The 24,817-nt window shown below is 33.5% G+C and overlaps 2 protein-coding genes across 6 annotated transcripts; both read right to left on the reverse strand.

Annotated features, from left to right (window-relative positions):
• Positions 1–653: 653 nt before the first annotated feature.
• LOC121251491 lies at positions 654–6,116 on the reverse strand. 4 transcript variants are annotated; one of them, XM_041150856.1, is made up of 11 exons: positions 5,075–5,305; positions 4,836–4,961; positions 4,073–4,206; positions 3,751–3,950; positions 3,128–3,409; positions 2,999–3,057; positions 2,648–2,684; positions 2,482–2,553; positions 2,230–2,380; positions 1,629–1,772; positions 654–1,501 (listed from the first exon to the last, which is right to left on the reverse strand). In XM_041150856.1, the coding sequence occupies exons 1-11, from the start codon at positions 5,076–5,078 to the stop codon at positions 1,073–1,075; spliced, it is 1,638 nt and encodes a 545-aa protein (XP_041006790.1). In that variant the 5' UTR covers positions 5,079–5,305; the 3' UTR covers positions 654–1,072. The 4 variants fall into 4 exon arrangements, with proteins under 4 accessions (XP_041006790.1, XP_041006938.1, XP_041006725.1 ...); XM_041151004.1 differs by lacking the exon at positions 5,075–5,305 and adding an exon at positions 5,496–6,116 and having other exon boundaries at positions 655–1,501; XM_041150791.1 differs by lacking the exon at positions 5,075–5,305 and adding an exon at positions 5,496–6,116 and having other exon boundaries at positions 655–1,501; positions 4,836–4,966.
• A 6,251-nt stretch (positions 6,117–12,367) lies between these two features.
• On the reverse strand, positions 12,368–24,569 carry LOC121253967. Of its 2 annotated transcripts, XM_041153927.1 has the most exons (8): positions 24,499–24,514; positions 24,051–24,391; positions 20,832–20,931; positions 18,018–18,083; positions 16,678–16,786; positions 15,245–15,327; positions 14,370–14,431; positions 12,368–12,505 (listed from the first exon to the last, which is right to left on the reverse strand). In XM_041153927.1, the coding sequence occupies exons 2-8, from the start codon at positions 24,239–24,241 to the stop codon at positions 12,391–12,393; spliced, it is 726 nt and encodes a 241-aa protein (XP_041009861.1). In that variant the 5' UTR covers positions 24,242–24,391; positions 24,499–24,514; the 3' UTR covers positions 12,368–12,390. The 2 variants fall into 2 exon arrangements, with proteins under 2 accessions (XP_041009861.1, XP_041009854.1); XM_041153920.1 differs by having other exon boundaries at positions 24,051–24,569.
• Positions 24,570–24,817: the final 248 nt, after the last annotated feature.

Genomic DNA, 24,817 nt, shown 5'->3' on the forward strand with positions numbered 1-24,817 from the left:
ACTTCAATAGTCACTTTTTTTATCTAATATAGAAAATTGTGTAATTATATATATGTTCGTACAAATTCCTATGTTATAATCATAGATATTCTGCAGATAATGTGTGATTATTTTTATGATCAATGAGAATCTTAAAATATAAACAAAACTATTACATTTTATAATTATATATATTAACCTAATTTTTATTATTACATATTTTTAAATTTCATAAATGTTATTTTTAAAAATATTTTTTATATTTTTACAACTGGGCACACGTGCAATGCACGTGTTTGCCCTTTACTAGTGTATATATAAGTATGTATCATATATGTATATATGTGTATATTTATCGCTATTATATTATAGAAGAATTAAAGATTTATAAAATAAAGATACGTTGAAAATGTAAAAAAATAAATAAATAAACAAAAAGGTGGAGATATATGTGTCAAAAGATAATGATATAAAAATCACAAACTTGAGAAACACAATAAATAAATAAATAATAATGAGATTTAAAAAAAGATTGAGGGGACTTTCTTCACCAAATTTCTGTCTTATTTAGTTTTCTGGTTTCTTCATAATTTGGTAATCATGTGCTTGCTTTAATTCAAATCGGAGCTGTGATAATAAATATTCACAATTTCGTCAAGAAAAACAAAGTTATGCAATTGCCTTTCATAATCTGGGCGATCTTCAAGCCGCCCCCTTAGCTCTGGAGTCAGAAACACATGATGCAGTAATGAAAAGATTGAATCAAACTAAAATATATCATTCGCTTGACATATCTCGTTAATCTTCAATATAATGGGGTTGGTCCCCTGTTTTCAAAGAAGGAAAGAATAACGTATTGGTTTATTAGTACAAAAATTTCTTTTAAGAACCAAATATCTCCCTCCTCTGATTGATCGATCTCAACATTTTTCTTTATCTCTACGTTCTTTCCTGTATATGTGTGTATATTATATATATATATATATACACACATATGTATATATGTATACTATCTTGGATGCTGATTCCCCTCTATAAAGTTTTTGGAAGTAGCTTGCGCATTTATCTTCCAGTATTTTCCAGGGACTAACTGCTAATTAAAGGCTGTACTTGATTTTGTGTGGCTGTTAACTTCTTCAGTTGCTCCTGCTTCCAGCATATCTCCGGTTGCTATATGATGGGGTTTCACAGATCCATTTGAAAGGTGAAGGTTCTGCTCATGATGAGCTTGTGACATCCATATCAGAACCAAAATCATCATGATCACTGACAGGAACAACATTGACACCCACACCATCCGAACATATCTCTTCAAAGGTTTGCAGTGCTTAAACAGGATCTCAGAAAATGCATCCTTCACTGATTGACATTCTACTAGACTTTCCATTCCCGGATATGCGTCGAGCAGATTTTGTATTGAATTTGAGTAAGCCACCACTATCTTGTAGTTGCTATTAGATAGAGGTTGACCATTTTCGCATGTCCCATTGTTGGCATCCGAACAAGTAAAGAACTTCAATACCTTAACAAATGAGATAAGTAGAAATAATGAGAGAATGGACTCGCAGGGTTTTGTCAGGTCTTTCAAATAGTAGTAGAGATAAATTGTGAATAAAGAAAGAAGAGTTTCTCAATTTCAATTGGCATACCTTTGGGATGTCTCCTATTCGAATTGTATTAGCTGAACAATTGTCTGGCTGGTATTGGTAGTCTGGTGGTGCAGAGAAAGGATTGCAAACAAAAAGAAGATTTGGATTCGATGTTGCTTGAAAGAGGGATATGTTTGTATTCACCTGGAGAAAGATTTGACAGCATAAGAAAATTCTTAATTTTGTAGAAGTTTTTTCCTTTTTGTAGAAAATAAAGTAGCTGAGGCTACTTTGAAAGAGGATTGAATTAGTTAGAGCATTGGACCCTTTCTTTCCTCTTTCCCTTCCTTGATTTTGTTTTTCCCAATATATACAGTTTTAGGCATATTGAAATCTCTCCAGGTTTTTGCATTATCATGATGATAGTAATTCATTGAGGAAGTGCTCCAAGCATTATTTTCTATATCAAATTGGATTTGATTTAGTGGCCTTGTTTGGGAAATTTCACTAAGAGGCATGCAAAATGCAGCACAGACAACTTAGAATATTGGCAAAGAAACAACTCATAGCCAGCCAAGTAAATTTCTACAAGGTTAATAAAGAACTACAAAGTAGACATCTCAAAATAGTGACTTTGTGAGATGAGGACTCTTCTCATTACCTCATTAACAAGGTTGTAGATCCCTGCACTGACATCAAATAGGACTGATTTAGCTGATAGTACTTCATCACAAGGAAGGATTGAGCTCAAGCTGCTGTTGCTGGGATTTTCTTGGAAATTTTCAAGAGCTGTGCACGTATCACTAGAGAACCTGAAATAGAATTGAAACTCTTCTCAATTTTTATGCAGAGACTTCTTTTGGAATCCCACTTTCATGTTTTGGGTAATTCTATAAGCAAGAACTTGGCTTACTTCTCTAGAAAGAAATATATTCCAGAGAACAACCAGCAAAGAACCGTCAGGGACCAGCATAGTATAATGAACCTGTATGGAAAGAAGCTTAGTAAGCTTTGTACTCTAAATATATCGTGACTGAGAATTGTGCTATTAGATCCATGAATGGTATCTGTATACTCACAGGTAAAGTGCCTGGCGAAACCTCATACTTCCAGACACTACAAACAGGAAGAATTTTTACTTCAGTGACTTTAGGTAATTGGAGTATAAATAGTGAAAAGCTTACCTACTGTTTCCCATAATTTTAAGAAACTAAAGGCTTAGTATTTCCCTTGTTTTTAGTATAAAATTCTCTGATCCAAGTAATTTCTGCTTCTTTTTGGATTCTTTTCAAGTTTGAGCAGGTTCAGATTGATGTATCAATCAAATTTTACCACTAAATCCAAAGTTGAAGGAATTAGTTAATTGGTAATAGATCACTTAAGACTGACTACACTTTCAAAACACAACAAAAACACACCCATCCACCCACCTGAAAGAGCTATTACCGCAACCAGGTTGAATGAGACGGTAACTGTCGTTATTATATATCTGCAAGCATGAAAATGTCATTTACTGATGTTTAATGGGGGGAGAGAGAGAGAGAGAGAGAGAGACTAACACTATCCTCAGACCCTTGTCGATCAGATGCCTGTTCTTCTTTGCCTGCCTTTGTATTTCTGCAGCTTCAACATTAAGTTTCTCAGATGTGGAGGCAAGGAAGTCAGAAGCATCACTACTTCCTTCTGCCGCTCCCAAGTTATTTGTTATGTCTTTCATTGCTCCTGTTGTATTGTATATGGTTTCTGAAGCCTCATTTGCTGTGTTCATGATAATGTTCACCACTGTTTTGGCTCTTGAGTGAAACCTTGCGTTGGCCCCCAGAACTAACCCAGATGCAGTTCTGCAAGATAGCCACAATTATGCTTGGGCAGAGATATAATTAAGAATCTCTGAAACAAATGTTCTTTTATTCCTTCCATATTATGGAGACCAAATGTTGGTTTCGCTTTTGTTTTGACAATCTAAAGTGTAAACGCTCTACATTTGCAATACTTTTAAACAAAATCATCTTTCATGGAAAGCATTTTCAGAAGGATAAAACAAAAAGAAAGACAGTTCAATTTCAATTTCAAATGCAATATCATGTGCTTTAATTTTAGTAGAGATTATAGGTTAATCATAATTTTGATAATATATTTTTGTAGCTTTATTGAATGTGGACTTCAAAGTTAAATTGCTTACATTGCTAGAATTGTGAACAATGTGACAAGGAGAATTGGTCTGAGGCAACAATGCTTATTATGCAATCTTTTCCTCAGCTTTCCAATCTTTCTACTTGTACAACAAAAAGTAGTTGCCAGCAGAAAGCCTCCATATACAACTCCACACAAAAGCCACAGCAACCCAGCGCAATATCCATAAATTCCAGTAAATATGGTTGACTGCACAAAACAATATCCATCACACAATAGAATTTAGATATAACACACACACACACACAGAGAGAGAGAGATATATATATATATATATATATATATAGAGAGAGAGAGAGAGAGAGAGTTACACTCCAATAGTGCTTGTTGGTGATATCATATCCTCCCCTGTATTTTTTTAAGTTGTCTAGAGGATCCACCCTCACAGTATCATCGGACTGTTTAACTGGTTCTGAGACATTGTCTGTCTGAAGCAAATTTCTCCCTAGGTAATCAGAAAAGAAAAGGAAAATTAGTAGCTTATTAATCAAGGTGACTAGTGGTGTAGTTAGAACTGTATGCTTGTGCATATGTGCCAATCAAATTTTTAAGGGATGAAAACAGATAAATTTCAATTCTTTGGATTAGTGAATTGAAGTGCTCAAGTCTCTTCACTTAAGCTTGTATGGTAGACAGCTTTACATACATGAGCTAAACCATAAATGACCTTTATTCTATGGTAAAATGAGGTTAAGATACAGTTTTCATTCTGTTACCTATCTCTCCTTTTCTTTTTATGATTCACTCAGTTATCTTCATTTTATATCATTTTGAAAAAGGAGAAGAATCCATCAACTTTGATGAGGTGTCACTCTATCATGTATCCCACACAATAATTTTTTCCAATTATATAAACAATATGAAACAAAAAAAATCTACAACCATAACCCTTCTCACCCTCAAATTCAAACTTATCTGTGTAGATGCATATTTATGATTGAAGAGACTCTGGATTCAGCTTATTGCAGGGATCAATAAACCTTAAAAGTCCTAATGTTTTTACTTGAATCCTTAAGAGGAGCTCTAAAATGAATTGACATTAAGATTTGAAAATCATAAAGTTCTCAACCTCACCTGGTGCAAAGCCACTTGATGAAATTGTCTGTCCTGCAATTTCTGGAAGAGCCCTCAAGGCTAAAATTACCATCATGAAAGTCAGGGGCAGGACCAGTTGTATTCTGTGTGTGGAACCCATGATCTCTAACCTTTGAAAAAAGTAGAAGAAACAACAAGTTCAAATATAATACTCAACAGATTGATAAAATCTGCAACATTCTTTTCTAACGCATTAAACTTTAGATGGAAATCCATACCCATCAAACAAGATGAAAACAAAAACAAAAACCCATTCAAAGAAGCTCTTAATCAATCCAAACAGGCACCTAACCAATCAAAGAGACAGATGGAGCTCTCTCATTTCTTGAGTTAAGAAATAAGAACCGCTGACGTTTATATTAGCAAACAAAAAGCCAAACTCCTTAAAGAAGACTTGCATTTAAACTTAACAATTTTTATTGCAGCAGCACAACTTTTCTAAAAGTAGCCTCTTTTGTGTAGAATGAGTTCTTTGCTTGCAAGTAAAGAACATTTTTAGCGAACAAAATCTCAACATATGTACATATATATTCCAAAATAAACTTATATTGTTTTAAAGACTCTGAGAAAGTTGGAGAAAAAGCTGCAAAGTTTACGAAATTTGCCCATGAACCATAGCAGGAAGTTCCACGAACTTACCTGATCATAGAGATGAAATGTTTGTTAAATTTCAATGATGATTCTTCCAAAGATTTGAAAAAGACATCAAGGGAAAGAGCTCTGCATAAATTTCAGTCAAGGTTCTTCCACAGACAACTTCTATATAGAACTCGAGCCTCTAAAAAGTTTCTGAACTCCAATTCTCAAACACAGAATACCCATATAAAAAGAATTCTCTGCAATCCAATCTCTATATAGCCAAAAAAAATCCTGCTTGGATACTTGTGCCAAGTGAGCAATCCCGTTCTGGGCTCTCTGAGAATAACTTCTTGTGTCGATATTAATGCAGTACAATTATCTAGAAACTCCAATACTCTTCAAATACCACCTATCGGCCTCCGAGTCCTCTTAAACTCAAAATCTCAACTGAAACACCTCAAAAATCAAAATTCCCGTCAATAATTTTTATTGAATTTCAGACGTTCCACTATGTTGTCTAACATGATTTAAGGGCCAACAAAAACCGTGTCAAACACGCCCTTTGAGAATGGAGAGTTTTTTTTCTTTTGTTCTTCTCAACTGACTCCACTTCTGAATTAATGCAACAACTCCGTAGTTTCCCAATACATGTCATTCATTTCTAATGGGGTAGTCTGAACTGCATCTGATTCCAACCAAACCTCTCTCTCTCTCTCTCTCTCTCTCTCTCTCTCTCTCTGCAAAGTCAAAAAACAACAGACGTTACTCAAGTCAAAATGGACGACAATTTTAGTCATGGAAGTCGCAGATCTCTCTCTCTCTCTCTCTCTCTCTCTCTCTCTCTATCCCTTTTGTTTTCCGAAGTAGATGTGAATACAAAGGCAAACGAGCTGCCTCCTCGGCGTGAAAGAAGAATCAAGGAACCGAACGGACAAAAAGTAATATAATATAAATAAGGCGGTTCTGTTATTTTGGCAAAGAGAAAAAGGTGATCATCATGTTTCGAGTTTCTACGCAAATAAAACTGCATGGATACGAGGGAGGAGGAGTCAAGCAACCATTCTTTAATTGTAGAGTTGTGCTAGATGTAAGTTTTACATTTTGTACATCCTTTAAAAAATATATTTATTTTTTTATTTTTATATTTAATATTTCATATTTTATGAAATATTAAATTTACATATTGCGTAAAAATACGAAACTTATGTATAAAATTTATTTCTTTGTGACAGATCGTTGCATGTAAATCTCATCCGTCAATATTGGAGCGCGTTGGGATAAGTTTGAAAAGACTGAAGACAGGACCGTCCGACTCCTTCTCCTTCTCCTTCTCTCTCCTATGCTTATAAAGTTGTCAACCATAAGTTCTCTCTCATTCTCTAATAGGACAGATTCAGGTATGGTTTGTTTTCAAAAAATATTTTATCTCATCTCATTTCATTTTATTATTATAATTTTTTTAAATCTTTACATAAAATAAAATAAATAATTTAATTTTTTTAAATTTTAAAATAAAAATAATATTAAAAAATATATTCTAATAATATTTTATTTAACTTTTTAATTTTAATCTCATCTCATCTCATCTCATCTCTGAAAACAAACCAGTACACTGAAATTCTTGCTATAATTTGATATCCTCAGTTGGAAATGAGAAATGTCGTATTCATCATATACACTCTGTTTATTTAAATTTTTATTTATTTGACTTTCTTAAATACTTGTATGGATAGTACTAATAAATATTATAGAATCTATTTTTGAACAGAAATTTGAAGGGTCTCTATATGCAATTGCATATTCACAGAAAATAATAACTGAATATTTTCTTGTTTATTAATTATAGAAGATGCGGGAGATCATTAATTTCATGCAAAAATGATTTGAAAATGAGAAAATTCATGGGTTCAACATAGGGTAAGGCAAATTAAGGTCTTTTAGATTAGATGGAATAAGTCTGATCTTCAAATGAGAGAATTAGGTTCGAACTTCTCACCCTTATATTTATAAAAATAAATAAATAAATAACAAACACAAATACCGGATATGGTAAAAGAGTCCTACTAGAACCACCAGAGTGGCTTTCAAGGATTCCGACCGAGAAGTGCAATGCACTTTTTTATTTCATGTTATTTTATCCCTTTAAATATTTTTTTATAAAAAGAACAAATTTTATAAACTCATTTAAAAATATTTTATTAATAATTAAGTAAAAAAATATAAAAAAAAAAAAAAGGAAGAGGAATCGGTAGATTTTGTCGGGATGCATCCTTGGTGGCTGTAGCATTTTCCTATTCAGAATGAAATTAACAAACGTGTACGTACAACTTTGAAACCGAAGAGATGTAAAAAGAGCCTATAGATTTGTGAATAGTGCTGTTTTACTTGAAGGGTGGTTTTACTATTTTGCCCTTCTTTTTTGTTAAAGATTATATTCTTATTCTGATATAATTAATTTTTAATTTTATTATTGATGTAAATCGAAATTAGTATTATTTTTATATCAATTTATAGCCTTAAAAAGCCACGGTTTGTCAATAGTGGCTTTTACTTAATGAATGTATTTACGATTTCACCTTTTTTTTTTTTTTTTTTTTTTTTTTTTTTTTGCCTTTGCTTTGGGGCTTTTTTTACTTAATAATCTGTGGCAGAAACCGTCTTAACCTTGCTATCCTATATATTATTCTTATATGTGTATATATATATATATATATATATATATACACACATACATACGTACACATATACGTACTATACTAGAAAAGAGCTTACGAGGCACGTATTTCCTGTTGAAACTGCTACTACATTTCTGATATAGTAAATATGAATTTTAAGATGCATATTAGTTAGAATAAGAAGTATGATAAATGTAAAGATAATTTATTAATCTATATAACAAATTTTACAAATGAATGAAACAGAAAATTTAAAATTATTGAATTCTTAACAAATCAAATGTTTAGAATTAACACGTTATATTAAAATTATAATATTACCAATTAGACATGTACATAATACTAATAATAATAAAAATAATAATTTTCTTATAAATGAAAATAATATAATATAATATTATTTATATTATTGTTATTGGAATGATAAAATTTAAAAATAGAGTATTAATTTGAAATTTAAAAAAGTATAATATTCTTTTTTTCAAATGAAAATAAAATTACTTTAAAAAGTGTTAATCAATATGATTCATTGTTATGAGAAATAATATGAAGACAATTATTATTTTTTCAAAACAATATCTTACTGTAATAAAATATTAATCTTTATATTTAAAGACAATATTTTCATTTTTGGACTTCAATATAATATTATTATTCCTTTCAAATTTGGAATTTTAATATTGATCTTAGAAAATAAAGGCATGTTCTTACCAAAATAATTTTTAAAGGATAACAAGTGTTATTAATAATTTTTACAAATATTTTAAGAATTCATTACAAATATATTAATATGAAATGTGTTACCACAAAAAATAAAATAGTGAATATGATAAATTAAAGGCCATTATAAACTTATGCATAAATTGAAACCTAAAAATAATAATTACATTTTGTAAAATGAAAATATTATTAGTTCAATAACTATGATTTATTTTTATGAATTACTATGAAAAAGAATATGAAGATTATTGTTATTTTTTTTTTCATATAATATTATATGCAACAAACTACTATTATTTTTAAATATGAGAAGAAATAGAAATAAAAATCCTAAGTTGTTAATTTGTTCAAAATCTTCAATTGAGATTATTTGTAAGATATTAATATTTCATTCTTATTATTATTATATTCTAATTAATATTAGAATAAAAGAAAATTTTAATGTTGAATTAGAGGATAAAAACGTAATTATGCAAATAGGGATAGTGTGAACAACTCAAACGCAAATAACTATATATTTATGAGGCTATAGCCTCTTTTATTGTAGAATATATATATAGTATTTTAATACCATTATAGCCTATAAATTTGTGAATAGTGCTTTTTTACATTAAAGGTAGTTTTACGATTTTGCCCTTCTATATTTGTTTCGCCGTTGTTTCTAATTATGGTTGCGCTTCTGTGTTTTTCATTTGGAGAAGCGAGTTGAAAAGAAATCATACTATTATTCTGATATAGTTTAATTTCTTAAATTTATTATAGATGCAAATCGAAATTAATAGTCTTTTTTTCTTATATCAATTTTTAGTGTTAAGAATTTTTAAAACCTAAAAGTACCAATGTTTAATGGTTCATATTTAGAAATATCACTTTGCAGGTCATAATTTTCTAAATAAAATCTCTCTTAAAACAACCCAACTTATATAATCTATGTATTAATCATTCACACAAAAAATATCATTTTAGTGTACTCCAAACAATTGAAAGCTAAAATATTATCTAGAAGTTTAATAAGAGACCGTTTGGCCCTAAAAACGTACGTAAAAATGCTTTTTTATTGTGTTTGATAAAGGAAATTAAGGAGATATTTCATAAATTATCCACCTTATTTCAAAGTCATGTACTCCAAAGTCCAAACAATTAATTAAAACTCTGAATTTATATGTCAAACTACCACATTTCAGCAATTTACACCCTACATCCATTTACTCAATTGAATCTAATAGAATGCCTACACACGTGAATTACAAGTTTTTCTTAGGGAGGGCCACGTCCTTTGGTGGCCACCCATTTTATTTTATTTTATTTGAATTTTATTATTTTATTATTTTAATTCTAACTTAGGGATAGCTAAGTAAAGTAATCAAATTGATATTGGCGACCACATTATAATATTCAAACTATATATTAAGCAACAAGAGTAAGGCTACTCTGCTATCCAGAGTAGCCCGCTCAAGTTGACTGCTTATTATTGTTTAGTTTTTTTTTTTTCATTTTTTTTCATTTTTTTTTAATATATTTAAATATTTAAAAAAAATAAAAAAAATACCCAAATACACTTAAAATCACTAAGTAAAAAAAAATTGTCAAGCGATCAAATTGAACTGTACAACTTGGGAGGCAAAATAGTTTTTTTCAAGCAACAAAGAGATGTAATTAAAGGTGTAGGCTTGCTGGCTGGCTAGCTAGCTAGGATGCATATATGGTCCTAAACTTTATTGTTTATGATAATGAAATCAATTGATTATCTCAAACAGAACTAAGGGCTCGTTTATTTTCGGAAATGATATGAAATGAGTTGAGATTAAAATTAAAAAGTTGAATAAAATATTGTTAGAATATATTTTTTAATATTATTTTATTTTGAGATTTGAAAAAGTTGAATTGTTTATTTTATTTTGTATTAGAAGTTGAGAAAGTTGTAATGATTAGATGAGATGGGATGAGATGTTTTTTAAAAGCAAACGAGACCTAAGATTCTATGAAAGTTTCTCTTTGATGTGATGCTTATCGAGTTAGTTAATAGTAGTAATAATAGACCTATGAACTTTAATTTTATTTAGTGGTCCTTAATTGGAATTCGATCAGTTTTCAAGTTAACTTTTGAGTAAAAAAGTTTCTCAACTTAATACTCATAAATCAAAATGAATTTTCTCTGTACAGATTCTGCTCATTCATTAAATGAAATGTTGACATTGTGCTTATTTATCATGACATGAAAAATCGTATACAAAAATTGTAAAGCTTACAAACTAACATAATTCAATTTGATCTGTCAGATTGTAAAATTAAAATAAATCTGACTGATCACATTAAGTTACACCATTTGTAAGCCTACAAATGTAAGATTTCTGTGTAGACTAAGGAAGCGTTTGGTTACCAAACTCACCTCAACTCATCTCAACTTATCATTACAACTTTTTCAAATTCCAACACAAAATATAATAAATAATTCAACTTTTCCAAATTTTAAAATAATAATAATATTAAAAAATAATATTCTAACAATATTTTATCATCACAACTCAACTCAACTCAACTCACTTCAACATCCAAACACTAAGAATTTCTCAAATAAAGTTTTGATGCGATTGAAATATTTTGTTCCAATACCTGAACCGGATAGGTTAATGAAATGAAATTCAAAACTTTATTCCACATACATGTACCTAAATTTCTAATAGGACCAATACCAATCAAAGTGTGTTATATGGACTCCAAGTCCATTCACTTCTGGCAGTTTTTCCTTTTTTTTCTTTTTAAGTACCTAATGGAATCTTTTGATAGTAAAAATGGCTCCAGAAATCAAGACATCACATGAGAAAAACAAAAACAGACATGCAATCCAATCCTCGTCAAAGCCACCTCACAAAGGTTGACGAAAAGACACTTTGTTGCTGCTATACCTACTCCACAACGACCCGCAAGCACAGAACAGTGCTGCTAATGGAATTGGGATGGTCAGGAAAAGTGTTTGGCAGCCGAAGCGGCTAAAGAATAGTGGAGAGCCACCACAATCAACGGGGAAAGCTGATTGAGGTTGAAGTCAAAATTTTCTACTAGTTTTGTTTGAACACTAAAAGGCTGGAAGAGAGAGAGAGAGAGAGAGAGAGAGAGAGAGAGAGAGATGAAGTAGGTCTTCCAACTTTATTGAGCATGAAATCTCATGATGTCCAAAAAGTTAAAACAGATAACAAGGTCACAGTTCATTATCCTCAAACTGTAATCAGCTGTACGAAACTATAAGCACTAATTACATCATCATAAAAACATCCAAAATGATACTAAATTCTTACTCTTTTCATTCCCTAGTTTTTACCAAAAGATAACAAAAGAATCCTTATTCCCTAATTTCCAACTATCCAAAACAAAGAAAAAGAAAAAGAAATACTGCCTTTCTGAATTGGGACCACAATGGTCAATTTGGTAGAGAATTATTTTCCTTGTTTGGATGCCAGGATTTCATTGACAGATCCCAGTTGAGGAAGGACCATCTTTCCCTTGAGGCTGCGTAACGGGCCTTGGGAACAGATCTAAAACCTAGGTAAGGATAAGGGTGATCATTTCATTGGAAGGTTTGTGCGATTCAGCATGGAGTTAGCTAGCTCTTCATTCAACTTCACTGGCAGTGGTGGCATTTGCTTCATTACCTCCGGCGTGCCATTCAAGCTCAAGCTACATAGAAGATAAAGCAAAGGAGTAGCATTTATACATATTCAGTGATTCTACCAGAAAATTGATTGGCATAGCTCTTTCGACAGCATATCCAAATCAATCTCCCATTTCATAAAACATATTGTAACTAACTAATATTTTCATGCTACCTAATGGGTCAGAATGGAAACAATTAAAGATCTAGGTCATATTACACACATGGGAAACTTAGTGGAATTATATTATATTTATTACAATGCATGCGTGAATGATGTCTAAGCTAAAGCAGCATGATACTCTAATCTTGTCGTTTAAAAACTGTATTATACAATAAACTCAATCCACCTCAATACTTAAGGGGCATTGAAATGTATTTCATTGGCGTATAAAACTTGCTCCAGCCCTCCCCCCCCCCCAAAAAAAAAAAGAAAAAAGGAAAGATCTACCAAGATCTTTGTTTCGAGCCGGTTTCAACACAATGTGGGGATTTACTTTTCTATCTTTCTGTATGGAAAGCATCATAGTGCATTATATGGCAACCTTCTACATGGAAAGCATCACGGTGCAAGTATATGACAAATCAAAACATTTTCCCAACATACCAATCCTCTCTCATAACTCCCACTCCCCAGTTTTTCTTCTCATCTCCCCCCCCCCCCCCCCCCCCCCCCCCCCCGGCCCCCGCCCCCCCCAAAAAAAAAAAAAAAGAAAAACCTTTTGTCCTGGTCATTGGAGGCCGCTACACTGCCACTCCAAGATCCACTAGGCCCAACCTTTTTTGGGTAGAATCCATGCTACATGGCCTCCATGTGCCGCCTTTTTGAGGCCTCTTTCAGCTTGTTTTGAAGATCCAGCCTCCTCTGGGCTTAGTCCTCTGACCCACTTTCTTTTCTTTTTTTATGTTGCTATTTTGTTTGTGTTCTTTCTTTTTTTCCTTATTAGTTGTAGGGGACTAGAACTGGCCCACCAGATTTGCAGGCCCTGGTTCCCCCACAACCTAACCTCTGACACAATGTGTGGCTCATGCAGCACCGTCTCTTTCGGTGGCTTGTATGCACCTATAGAGCTCCAGATCTCACCTGTACCACTCTTTTGCGCGAGACTGAATTCCACTTTTGCCAGAAGCTATTGATGTGTGCTTTCTTTTCCATAGAAGGGAAGACAAGATCCTCATCGACCACCCCAACACCAGTGAACATTCTAGTGCTGTTGGGCTCTCCTTGAGCCAAAAAACTCCCTTCAAGATGGCCTCTGTCTTGACTTTTACTCCAAAAAATAAGGAACAGGAACCATCAGGTTCCATTTCATTTTGTTTCATATTTTACGGCATGTTTTTTTGGAGTGTTTGCTGGGATCCCCCCGCCCCTTCGATACTATTTAAATTGTAGTTAATTTTATATTTCTCTTAAAGAAACATATTCTCAATAGCTACAAGTAGAGCCAGCTACTTATCAAAAAGTATTACATAATGATGCATAAGATAAATGTGTACCTATATTACTAAGGTGATTTTGGTTCACAAAGATTAAAGAAGGTCAATAACATGTAGGTCACCAGGACAAATGCAAGTGATGATCAAGCAACTCAAGCCAATGTAGGCAACATGAACCAAATGCTCCAAACTAGCTGTTCTCTATTTTCATTGTGCGCTAAACTAGTTGTACCCATTGAAAATCAAAGCTCAGTCTAGCGATTACAAGAATAGTGAGAAAAGGGCAGTAAAAATGTAAAACACACAATGCACAAATATTTGAGAAACATATATCCACACGTATATGAAGGAAAATACTAATATTTCATATAAACTGATGCTAGGACAACTGTTAAAAACTAAAGATAATACCAGAATATTTAAAGAAAGCATTAAGCATGGTCAGCAACATACTCATTCATGATTTTGTGGATGTTATCGCGGGTTTGACAGAAGAGACTTATGTTGTCCTGCAGCTGAATGCAAAATGAAAATACAGCCACTTCATTTCGGTAATCACAAAGAGTACATGAGAATTAATAACAAAAACCCACTCCTTTAATTATAGTATTTTTTATTACTAAAATATCACAGGAAAATATATTTGATATGCTAATCACAGATGATCTTGGACAAAGTTAAAAAAATTCTAGACAACATTATGGGACGCTTAAAAACTAAATCGTTACAAGAAGTTAAAAATGATACATTAAGACTAGGCATTCCTTTCCAGAAATTAAAGTCAACGATTACAGCAGAACCTCTATTATTCGTATGTCGACTAGTGGGCTTCCCTATTAAGCACCTAAAACAAAGTCTTTTTTTGTTTTTTATCTAATAATTAATGAGGTCAGGAAGGGTGAGGGTTGGGATTTGGGAAATCCAGTAGCTAAACTGCAAATACTAAGCAAATAAATGGTGTTGCGCGAGAAAGGTAAACTGCAGCTAGATTATCTATAATCCACCCAAACCATCTAAACACAAGCATTCAAGCATAGAAATTAAAATAGCAGCAAGCAAAAGGTACATCAACATCTACAAGAGAGGGCTGTTGATTTTTTTTCATCAATATTAATGAAAAATTGGTAGCATTATTCTTGACTTTAAGATGCCTCCCAAACCAATGTAATAATTAGACTAATGTAAAAATAACTAACCATATGGTGCGTGTATGTTTTTTTTTTTTTTAATCGGTAAACAAGATTTTATTGATCAAGAGAATAGGCAAAATCCCAAGTATACGGGACATATACAAGAGCAACACCTATGCGGTGTATGTTCTTATTCACCTGCATAGCTGAAAGGTTTATAGAAATTTGATGTAAGGCCTGTGCATTTTGCTCCAGAGACTCTCCCGTGGCACCGCCAATAGCTGCAAACAACATAATTCAAATTTTCTGTAAGGCATTTTATGCTGCATAGAAAACAAACTCTGCTTCAAAACATGCTTGTGTAATGCCACAAGGGAGGCGCGAGCCATATCTGAGCCATATGCCAAAAGGATTAGTCAATGGCACAATTAGAGTCCCTTGAAATCATTCTAAAGAGCAAGGACTTTTCCCTCCCAAAATGTGCGATTCCATACACCACCTACACTCGTCAATCAATATGGAGTATCCCAGCTTGCCTAAAGGACTATACATTTTTTTAAAGACGCTTTGTTTGTTGAAAAAAAAAATCTCTTCTTGAAACCATTTTTTTATTAAAAAAATTGGTAAGTGCATTAGAGCATTTAAAAAAAATTAGTTTAGGACATTCTCTCATTGAAAATTTGGCACGTCAGATGCTTAAAGGCTCAACATTCAAGTCAATCTATCTATGACACTTGTTTGGACACTAACCAAAAAGAAATGTTTTTATTTACTGGTCAAACAAGTATGGTCAATTCGCTGTGCCCACATGAGAAAGAAGGTAAGTTTGCAGTTGATGAACTCATTCAGCCGGTCTCATACAGGCCAGTTGGCAAAGAGATGGTTCATAGCATAGACCAACTGAACTACGATGTACATAGATGTAAACATATAGTGTATATATAATTAAATTAGAAAGAATTTACTTTGTATTTTATATTGAAAGCATTGATTCCAAAGTACAACAAGCAATATCATGTCACCAACAAGGTGAATATAATAAGGCCTTCAAATAAGACCACATCAATGGCCACATACATCAACTCTTTCTAAATCAGTTCCTCTGTAGTGATTTCGCATAACTTTGAAAAATGAAAACAGCTTCTGGCAAAACTTAGAAGTACAATACTTATATTATGTTAGAGACAGCACGTGTTATTAAATCAGTAATCATCAAAGTTTCATAAAGCAATCCATTTCAGGCCTAGACATAATAAAACTTCCATTTTTTAGATGCAAATTTGTGCAAAGATACCAATTCGTGTCCAATATTGATCATAAGATACAAATACCAGAAAAAAAAATGCAAGAGTCATATGTATAACATTGAATAATGATGATGAAAATGTTAATTAAATGCGGCTAATAGTTGTAATTTTGAGGTTAGATTAAAAAAACCATGAGAAAGTAGGTGAGCAACTTGTTAAAATGAGATGCAACCTGAGTGGGGTAAACCAAAGAAATAAGTTTTTTGTACGTGCAACTATATAACTTGCCGCTGCATTGAAACAAGATATGATACCTTGCCGCTGCATTGAAAACTTAAAAAATAAAAAATAAATTAAAAAAAAAAAAGCAACTATATAACTAACCTTTGAATGAGATGCCATCATCATTATCCATTGCTGGTGGAGCATATGTGGGAACATTCGGCCGTGCCGCAAAGGGAGATGACTTAACTGAAGGATCATTGACTTTTTCCTACAAGATAATACAGAAAATACAATCATGGAGCATCTGGTGCTGAAAAAACAGACAATCCACAGGAACATTGCACCATGATATACACCTTAAATACTATTTTATGAGATAACAGACGGTATAAGGGAAGAGAGATAAAAAAAATATGCACTATAAACAAAACGAGGACTCCCAACTCTCAAGCCTCATTCATTCAGGTGGTGTGAAAGCATTATAATCCTAAGGCTGGTGAAAAAAAAAGAAAGATACCAAAGTAGCATATTGTCAAGACTATGTTTTCTATATGAAACAATGAGGTCTTCCCCGAAGAATCGGAGCACTTGAACATCATCGCATGAATGCCACCAAAGGTTAACTAGTTACTTAATTATTATTTAATATAAGGCTCTCGCATACATGTAGCAAGAGTAATGGACTTCTCATTCAAATTCCATAAACAGTAAGCATAACAAGACCACTTATCTACACATGTAAATATATTCCATGAGAATATTCAGAGATGTAGTGCAATTCGTTGAGTAATCATTTCTCTCATGCCCATTTGTCTTGTGTGGTTGCATCAGCTGTGCTTAAGCGTATACATTTTGTTGACCATCTATTCATCATCCAACTTGGCTATATCTGGTGCTTTCTAATCATATCAATCCCCAGATCTCAAGATCAAATAATGATGTCACATCCAATGATAAGGTGGCACCCCAAACAGCTAATAAGATTACTGTGTTACACATTCTCTCGCCAACAGAGTTATTTCCACAATATGCACATGGATGAACTTGTAAGTTAGTATATCAGCTTAAGGCTCAAGAATAATAAAAGTAACAGCAACAAACTGAAAGTATCATAATTAATGACAAGAGCTACCCAAATATGCTAATCATGAAATTCTCAAGCGAAACAAGGGGATTGATATTACCATTAGATGAAAGAGACATACATATCATTAAATAATCTATTCGATGTACCATGAAATGGTGTGGAACTGGTAAGAAAATTGCTGCTGTTTCTCAACTTTGCAATGTAACGTCATCAGAAATTTCCAATGCATGATGAGTAGATGATTTGATATATATATATATATAAAGGAACCAATTCATTCAGGGAACTAACAAAAACAAATCAAAGATCAAAGACACATTTGCACAAATGTCCACATCAAGAAACAAACTAAAAACTTCGCACAAGTAATTTCCAAAATATCATATAAGAAAAAAATAACTGCAAAACCTACCTTTTTGTCTTTGTGTTTCCTTGTTAAATTATGTTCGTCCTTCCTTCTCTTGCTATTTTCTTTTTTCTGGGAAGACAAAAAGAATCCATCAGAACACCATAAAATACAACTATCTTTTCTTCCTAAGTAACTCAAGCTTTATATCAAATAAAAAAGGAACAAATACAGAGTAGTGCCCTCTCAACAGGTTACAAATGGAGATTTAAAAAGCAATAAAATTCAAGAACAATGAAAACTGACTATAACACAAACCAGTCACAGAAACGATGGAAACTTTATCTAAGCAAGTTCCTATTAAGCACCGTTATTCCCATCCTGCCAAAATGTCCACATAATATAGGTTGAGACTGCACCTCAAATCACATCACTCTGTCGACAGCCAAATATACCTTTCCAATCTGTCAAGCCTCAAACACCATCCCAGGCTGATGCATCCTATATATAGACAATGCTAATGGCCACAATTTGCTCTGCCACTTCACGATGTAGGTTGAGATGATTTCCTGTCTCACCATTATTTTTACACATAACCCAAATCCACACTAATTTTACCCATTTTCATAAAATTTTTCAACACTTGAAATTCACAGAAAGTAGGTCCATCCAAAATATGCTACTTTTCATGATGCCTTCATAGAAATTATAGACAAAAGATTTCAGCAAGTTCCTATTAAGATCTACACCATTAAATGTGCAGTTGTCCCTCTTTCCAAAGTGACCACATAGTACCTTTCTTTATAAGGTAAATTTTATTCCAATACTGCTAGGTACAACCGGCCTGCGTAAATGTGGGGTAACCGGCTAGCCCACGTGGAAGAGAAAAAAAAGAGAATGCAAAAATACAAACGGAAAAAGCAAAGAAAGAAAAAAGGAAAGAAGAAAGCGGGTAAGCAAAAAGCTGAGATTTTCTTCTTCTTCAGGCCAGTAGCAAACCAGAGCTGGTACGTTGAAGCATTTCTCCACCAAGAAAAAAAAAAAACCCATCTCTTAGATTTCATTGTTAACATATTTCTCCCAAACCCATTTCAGATTTTTGCCAAACCCATTTCCTAGATTTTCCCCAAAACTCATTTCCAACGCATTTCTGTTGTTTCTTGTTGATCTTTCCAGACAAACCTCTGTTTGTAGCCAAATCTGCGCGGTGGGTAGGACCAAATCTGCATCTGTGTTTGGTGTCGTCACGCATTGTGGGTAGGACTGAATCTGCCGTCGTCAACTTCAAAGCTAGTTTTCTCCTTCCTTGTCTTGCAGCCTCTAAAATAGTCAGAAAACTAAAAGAAAACTGGAAAAAAAAAAGAAAAGGAAAGGGACCATGTCTGCTGCAAGTGCCATTACTTCGCTTCCTTTCTTAAAGCATAAAGCCAACTAACTTGTTCTCTTGTATCTCCCATTCTGTCTTCAATTTTTCAGAAAGCAAAATCTGAATTCTTGTAATGGATAAATATAGCAATCATTTGGACGTGGGGAACTCTGCTCCTGTTTCACTCAGTGAAACTTGTTTTATGGCAGTGCTACTAATTATAAGACGAATCTTCGGCTAAAAAAAAAAAAAGGCAAAGGAAGAATAGATATGGCGGCAACAGTGTCTCCTTGGGCCAAGCCCCGTGCCTGGGCACTTGACTTTGAGCAACACGAGGCCGAGCTTCACCAACTACAACAGAACAAAAACCAGCCCATCTCTAGAATTCCAACCAAGCCTCTTATCGATTTTCCATCCCTGTGAGCGCTCTGTAGAGGAGCTCTACCGCAACGGGCTCGGAGGCCAGATCTGAGTGGAGAAGAGAAGGGGTTGCTCTAAGTGGAGATGGTGAAGTGGTCTTCGATGGTAGCTTCGTGGGTTCACAGAGACAACTGGGGGTGGACAAGACGAAGGGAAGGGGTTGGCTTCGTGGAGAAGACGTTGGGCAACGGTGCATTTTGAGACATCAAATGAAATGGCGCATTTCATCTCCACATGGGAACGGTTCCCCAAAGGTTTCCCAAGGGCGGTTGTATACAGCATTTTTCATTTTATTTATATTCAACTCACAATCCAAGTACACGAGAGGCTCCAAACCTAACTCCGACTAATCCTTTGGCGTATGGCACAAATATGGCTAGTGCTTCCCTGGGTCATGATGGCTGGGATCCAAGAAACTTCTTACTGCCATAGGCTGGCTTATGGAAATATTCAGAAAGCAGGTAGAGCTACGTCACTATACATATTTAAAAACTCTAACAAAACCTAATTTGACCCTTAGACCCACAAATTCCAAACTTTACACTAAACCCTAAATCTAAGAAACCACAGTATAATAACTAGTATGCCTGAAATGATTATCATGGACATTAAAGCCAACCAAAGAACTCCCTAATTGGTTTGAGTATTTCAATTGCAGCAGACCAAACTCTCCGTCAATCACCCACAAAAGATTGTTCACATGCATAAGAAAGCATGTGCGACACAGTTTAAAGATGTCGCATAAAATATATGGAATCTCTTAGCAGTAACTACAAAAACTGTCAAATCTACCACATTTCATAGAACAAACAGCAAAAAGACATATGCCTATCCATAATTTCAATCTTCCCCGGATGTCCCCAACCAATGATTCCAGAGACTAATCACCTATGGATGCATAAGTGATCGTCTCAGCCAACTTGACCACTCTTGCAGGGTATTTAACTGAACAATCTGAACTTTTTTCAGCAATTATAATAGCATGTAGGGCCCAAGCTCTGTTATGGTTACTATAGCATAGCACATTAAATTTCAGGACACTAACTTGATGATTATTGATAAAATAAGTGAGTCAGAAGAATAATAGAGCTTACAGTCATCCATCGACAGCGCAATGCCACATCCCGAACAAGCTTCTCTGGAAGATTCATAGCAATCATTGAGCAGCGTCTTAAGAACGGTTCTGAGCTAAAGCTGAAAGGTAAATACAATATCATTTGGATGAACAGAATATGCATGAATAGAAATTGACATGAAAAATAATTAAAAATGAAAGATTCTAATTAAGATAACAAATCTGTAACTATATACATTAAAGTAAAAGAAATAAAAGTCGATATATATTGCCATTTCAAGCAAGTTAAACCTTTAAATATACAAAACTGTAATTCTATAACTAAAAAATAATAGGAATAAAAAAGTTAATACATGTCTCAAAACCAGTTTTTTCAAGGTTGCAATAATACAATATAATTTTTTTTTATAAGTGATAACACAATAAGATTCATGATTTTTAAAATCTCTAATTCAAAGCCGAACATGAGACTTTGGTTTGACTTCAACAGAGATATTGACACCATGTCGGTAGTTTAAAAGAGATGAAAGAGATGTTGACTTCAACAGACTTTGGTCAATAAATAGAGTTTGGAGGGTGTAGACTCCAAGGGGTGTGGTAGTCTTAGTGTTGTGGGTTTAGTGGAATGTTTGAATATGATTTGGAGTCATAGCTGAGTAGTAGTTGTGGTTGCCATCAGAGTTGCGGTTGGAGTAGAAATAGGTGACATGTAGTTGGAGTAGAACTAGACTTGTGCCTGCGCCTAGAAGTATAGTGCAAGTAGGTTTCGGGTATAACCTATGTGGGCTCACATTCATGGGCTATCTATTGACTTAGCAAGGATACTACTTGGGCTTGCTCATCCTTACATGGGCTTAGCGGGCATGTGGGTTTCTAAATCTTCATAAAATTAATCCTCCATAATCTTAGGGTCTAATCCTATGTGCCCAATAATTAACCTTAAGGAATGAACACGGATCTAACCCTAATTCATTCTCTAAAAATAGAAACCTTAATTATATTGTAAACCCCAATTTTCCTAAATTAGAACCTCAAAAGTTCAGGGTGTCACACGCTTCCTATCCATCACATTATTTTCTTCCATTTAAAGCATCAAACAAGGGATGGGAGCCCTTCTTCATTAGACACCTTTCCTTTACTTCCAACTCCCTACATCCAATTAGGCTATGAAGGCCTGAAAATCAAGGGATATGACTGAATAGGTGATAAAATTTAATAGTCAAATATAAATTATCATCAAATCTGGAAATCTTATCAAATAGAAAATCTATTACTCTAAGTGAGAATATAATATATGGAATTTTCATATATGACAAGTACATGGTGTATGAGGCATGCATAAAAGCACACACTAGTGCCACATTTTCTCGTATTTTCCCCCACTTACTACATTCTATCATCACATCACTACAAAAATAACTATATAATAACAAGATCAACATGATACAACAAAAGGAAAACACAAAGGTTTGCATAATGAATTTAACCAAATAAGATACTCTGCTTCATTATCTTTTTTCAAACATCTTCAAAGTCTCCAAACCAACTAAAAGATGAGTCCTCATGGCAATATATTAGAACAGATTGTGCAGAAAACTGTTTGAATAATGACTTTAACCATGCAAGCCCTCAAGTCATTATTCATCAATAAGATCATCTGACAATGCAGAAAATTGCAAGATTTAATGCCAATATTAGAGACAGATTGTGTGGAAAATTATATTAAATCTAAAACTTCTGGATTCAGATTCGGTAGACTGTACTTAGTGGGAAAAAAACTGATATTAGAATAAACATGGGATACATAGAAGAGTCAATAGCAATCGGAATCTTTCAAATCTTGCCATCTAGTAACTTGGTGCAACTAACAACTTCTCTTATTATGTAGATAGATTGAAAAAGGGATGAGGAAAAAAAAAAAGGAAACTTAGTTAATTCCCGATTGTCAGATCTTAAGTTCTACATGTCAAACAGGTTGGAACAAAATAGCAAGAAATTTTTCGGTTTCATTTTTCCCTTTTATAATTGATTGTCCAGCATACCTAGGCAATGGTGTCTCTGTGTTTAGTAATTCATAAATCCCACCAATGAGATCAGGAAAATATACAGGAACAGACGAAGCTGTCATTAGTAAATTAAATATCCATTTCTTGGGATCTGAGAAGGCCAATGAGATAGAAATCTAGATACCCAATCAATATGACCATTTTCAAGCAATAGATTACCCATTATAATACACGTGAAAAAAGCCAAAATAAAAAATCAAGTTGATGTTATAGGATTTCCAAGTCCAAAACAAGAGAAGTCAGAAGTTCAACCAGCAGTATACGGTGTTAATTTTGATGATTAACATAAACATGGCTAACAGTAGCTGAAATTCGTGATTTAAGAAAGTTTACAACACTAAATTCAGTGCTATACATAGTAAGACAAGGAAAAAAATCAGCCACTTGACCATGAAACATTTCAGAACAATTTTTCCAAGCTATATATATATATATATACCAAAATGGCATATCACCAAAGGCATATGCGAAGATTCATCAGCATTCTCCCCTATATATCATTCAAACTTAAAATACAAAAATCAAACTTTTCAAACTCTCACAGATGACTTTAGAATGTTAATAACCACACAACGAAAGACTGAAAAAAAAAAGGGAGCAAAAATATCTCGACTTTAAAATTCGAAAGCAACTCCAATAAAAAAAGCATGGAAAGAAGGGAAGAAAACAGAACTAGCACAATGGTCCAGCACACAAAACTATTGAAAAATAAACTGGAACTTTAGTTTTCTATATACCACATAATAAATTTTCTAGTTTAATATTTCAGTTTTCAGTTTTTGAGGAAAATAATGCCATGAGTCTTTTGCAACCAAGCCTTTAAAAGAACCCATAAACACTTCATAAGATGAGAAAAAAATAACGCAACCGACGTATCAATCACAAACCAAATTCTAAGATTCTCAACACCCAATTAAAACAAACCTACAGAAACCCATATATCTCAACAAGAAGCCAAATCAACACTCACAAACCAAAATTCATTCAAAATCCTCAATACCCAATTGAACAACAGCTACGATAACCAGGAAAAAACCTAACAGAAACACAAATTCCCCCTGATAAAAAAAAAAAAAAAAAAAAAAAAAAAAAGCAATCATAAAACCCAACTGCAGTAAACCTACAAAAGGACATCGAAACAAGAATAACTTAAATTGTTACTCTCGACATACTTTGCGAGCCCTTCTTCGAGTATGGCCTGCTCGTCCGCGGTCCAGTCCAAGGAGATTCCCGTGTTGTGCTTCATGACCTGGTTTTCCGGCGGCGCACCTGAATTCTCATTGCTCGTGTTCCCATCAGCGGCCGCGTGGCCATTGAACGGAGAAGACGATGCCTCCTGATGGCTTCCAGACGGGTTAGCCATGGAATCAAATAAAAAGAAATACAAACTCAAATCCCAGTAGAACCCAATTCCTAGAACCTCAGAATCAACCGTTGGTTCCCGCCAATTTGACTCTCCCACCCGTGCTCCACGATGTGCCAAGAACGCAGGACAAATTAATTGAGAGAGAGATAGAGAAATTATATAAGCACACAGACTGTGAAAAAACTGTATATAAATTTGAGACTGAAGGGAGCTCTACGTTAAACGAACTATTGAGATTTGACGAGGCAGAACCGGAGAGAGAGAGAGAGAGAGAGAGAGAGAGGGGGATGTTGGAAGTTTGTATTCAGAAAGAACTCGTTCTGTTTTTTTTCGTTAAAGTAATTAATTTCCTTTTTGTTTCTTTTGATTTTCTCACTCTGCAATTTGTTATGTCACCCGAATAAGTAACTATAATGACTATTTTATCCTTCTTGTTTTGAATTATGTCGGTGACATGAATTAGCAACGTAAATCTATAATTCTATTTTTCAAAATATTAATTTCCTATTATTTTACGGCTTTTACATAATCAATTTTAATTTTTATTATTTTCTCTAAATTTTATTAATTTCT

Source organism: Juglans microcarpa x Juglans regia, chromosome 1D (assembly GCF_004785595.1).
Source record: "Juglans microcarpa x Juglans regia isolate MS1-56 chromosome 1D, Jm3101_v1.0, whole genome shotgun sequence".
NCBI lineage: Eukaryota > Viridiplantae > Streptophyta > Magnoliopsida > Fagales > Juglandaceae > Juglans > Juglans microcarpa x Juglans regia.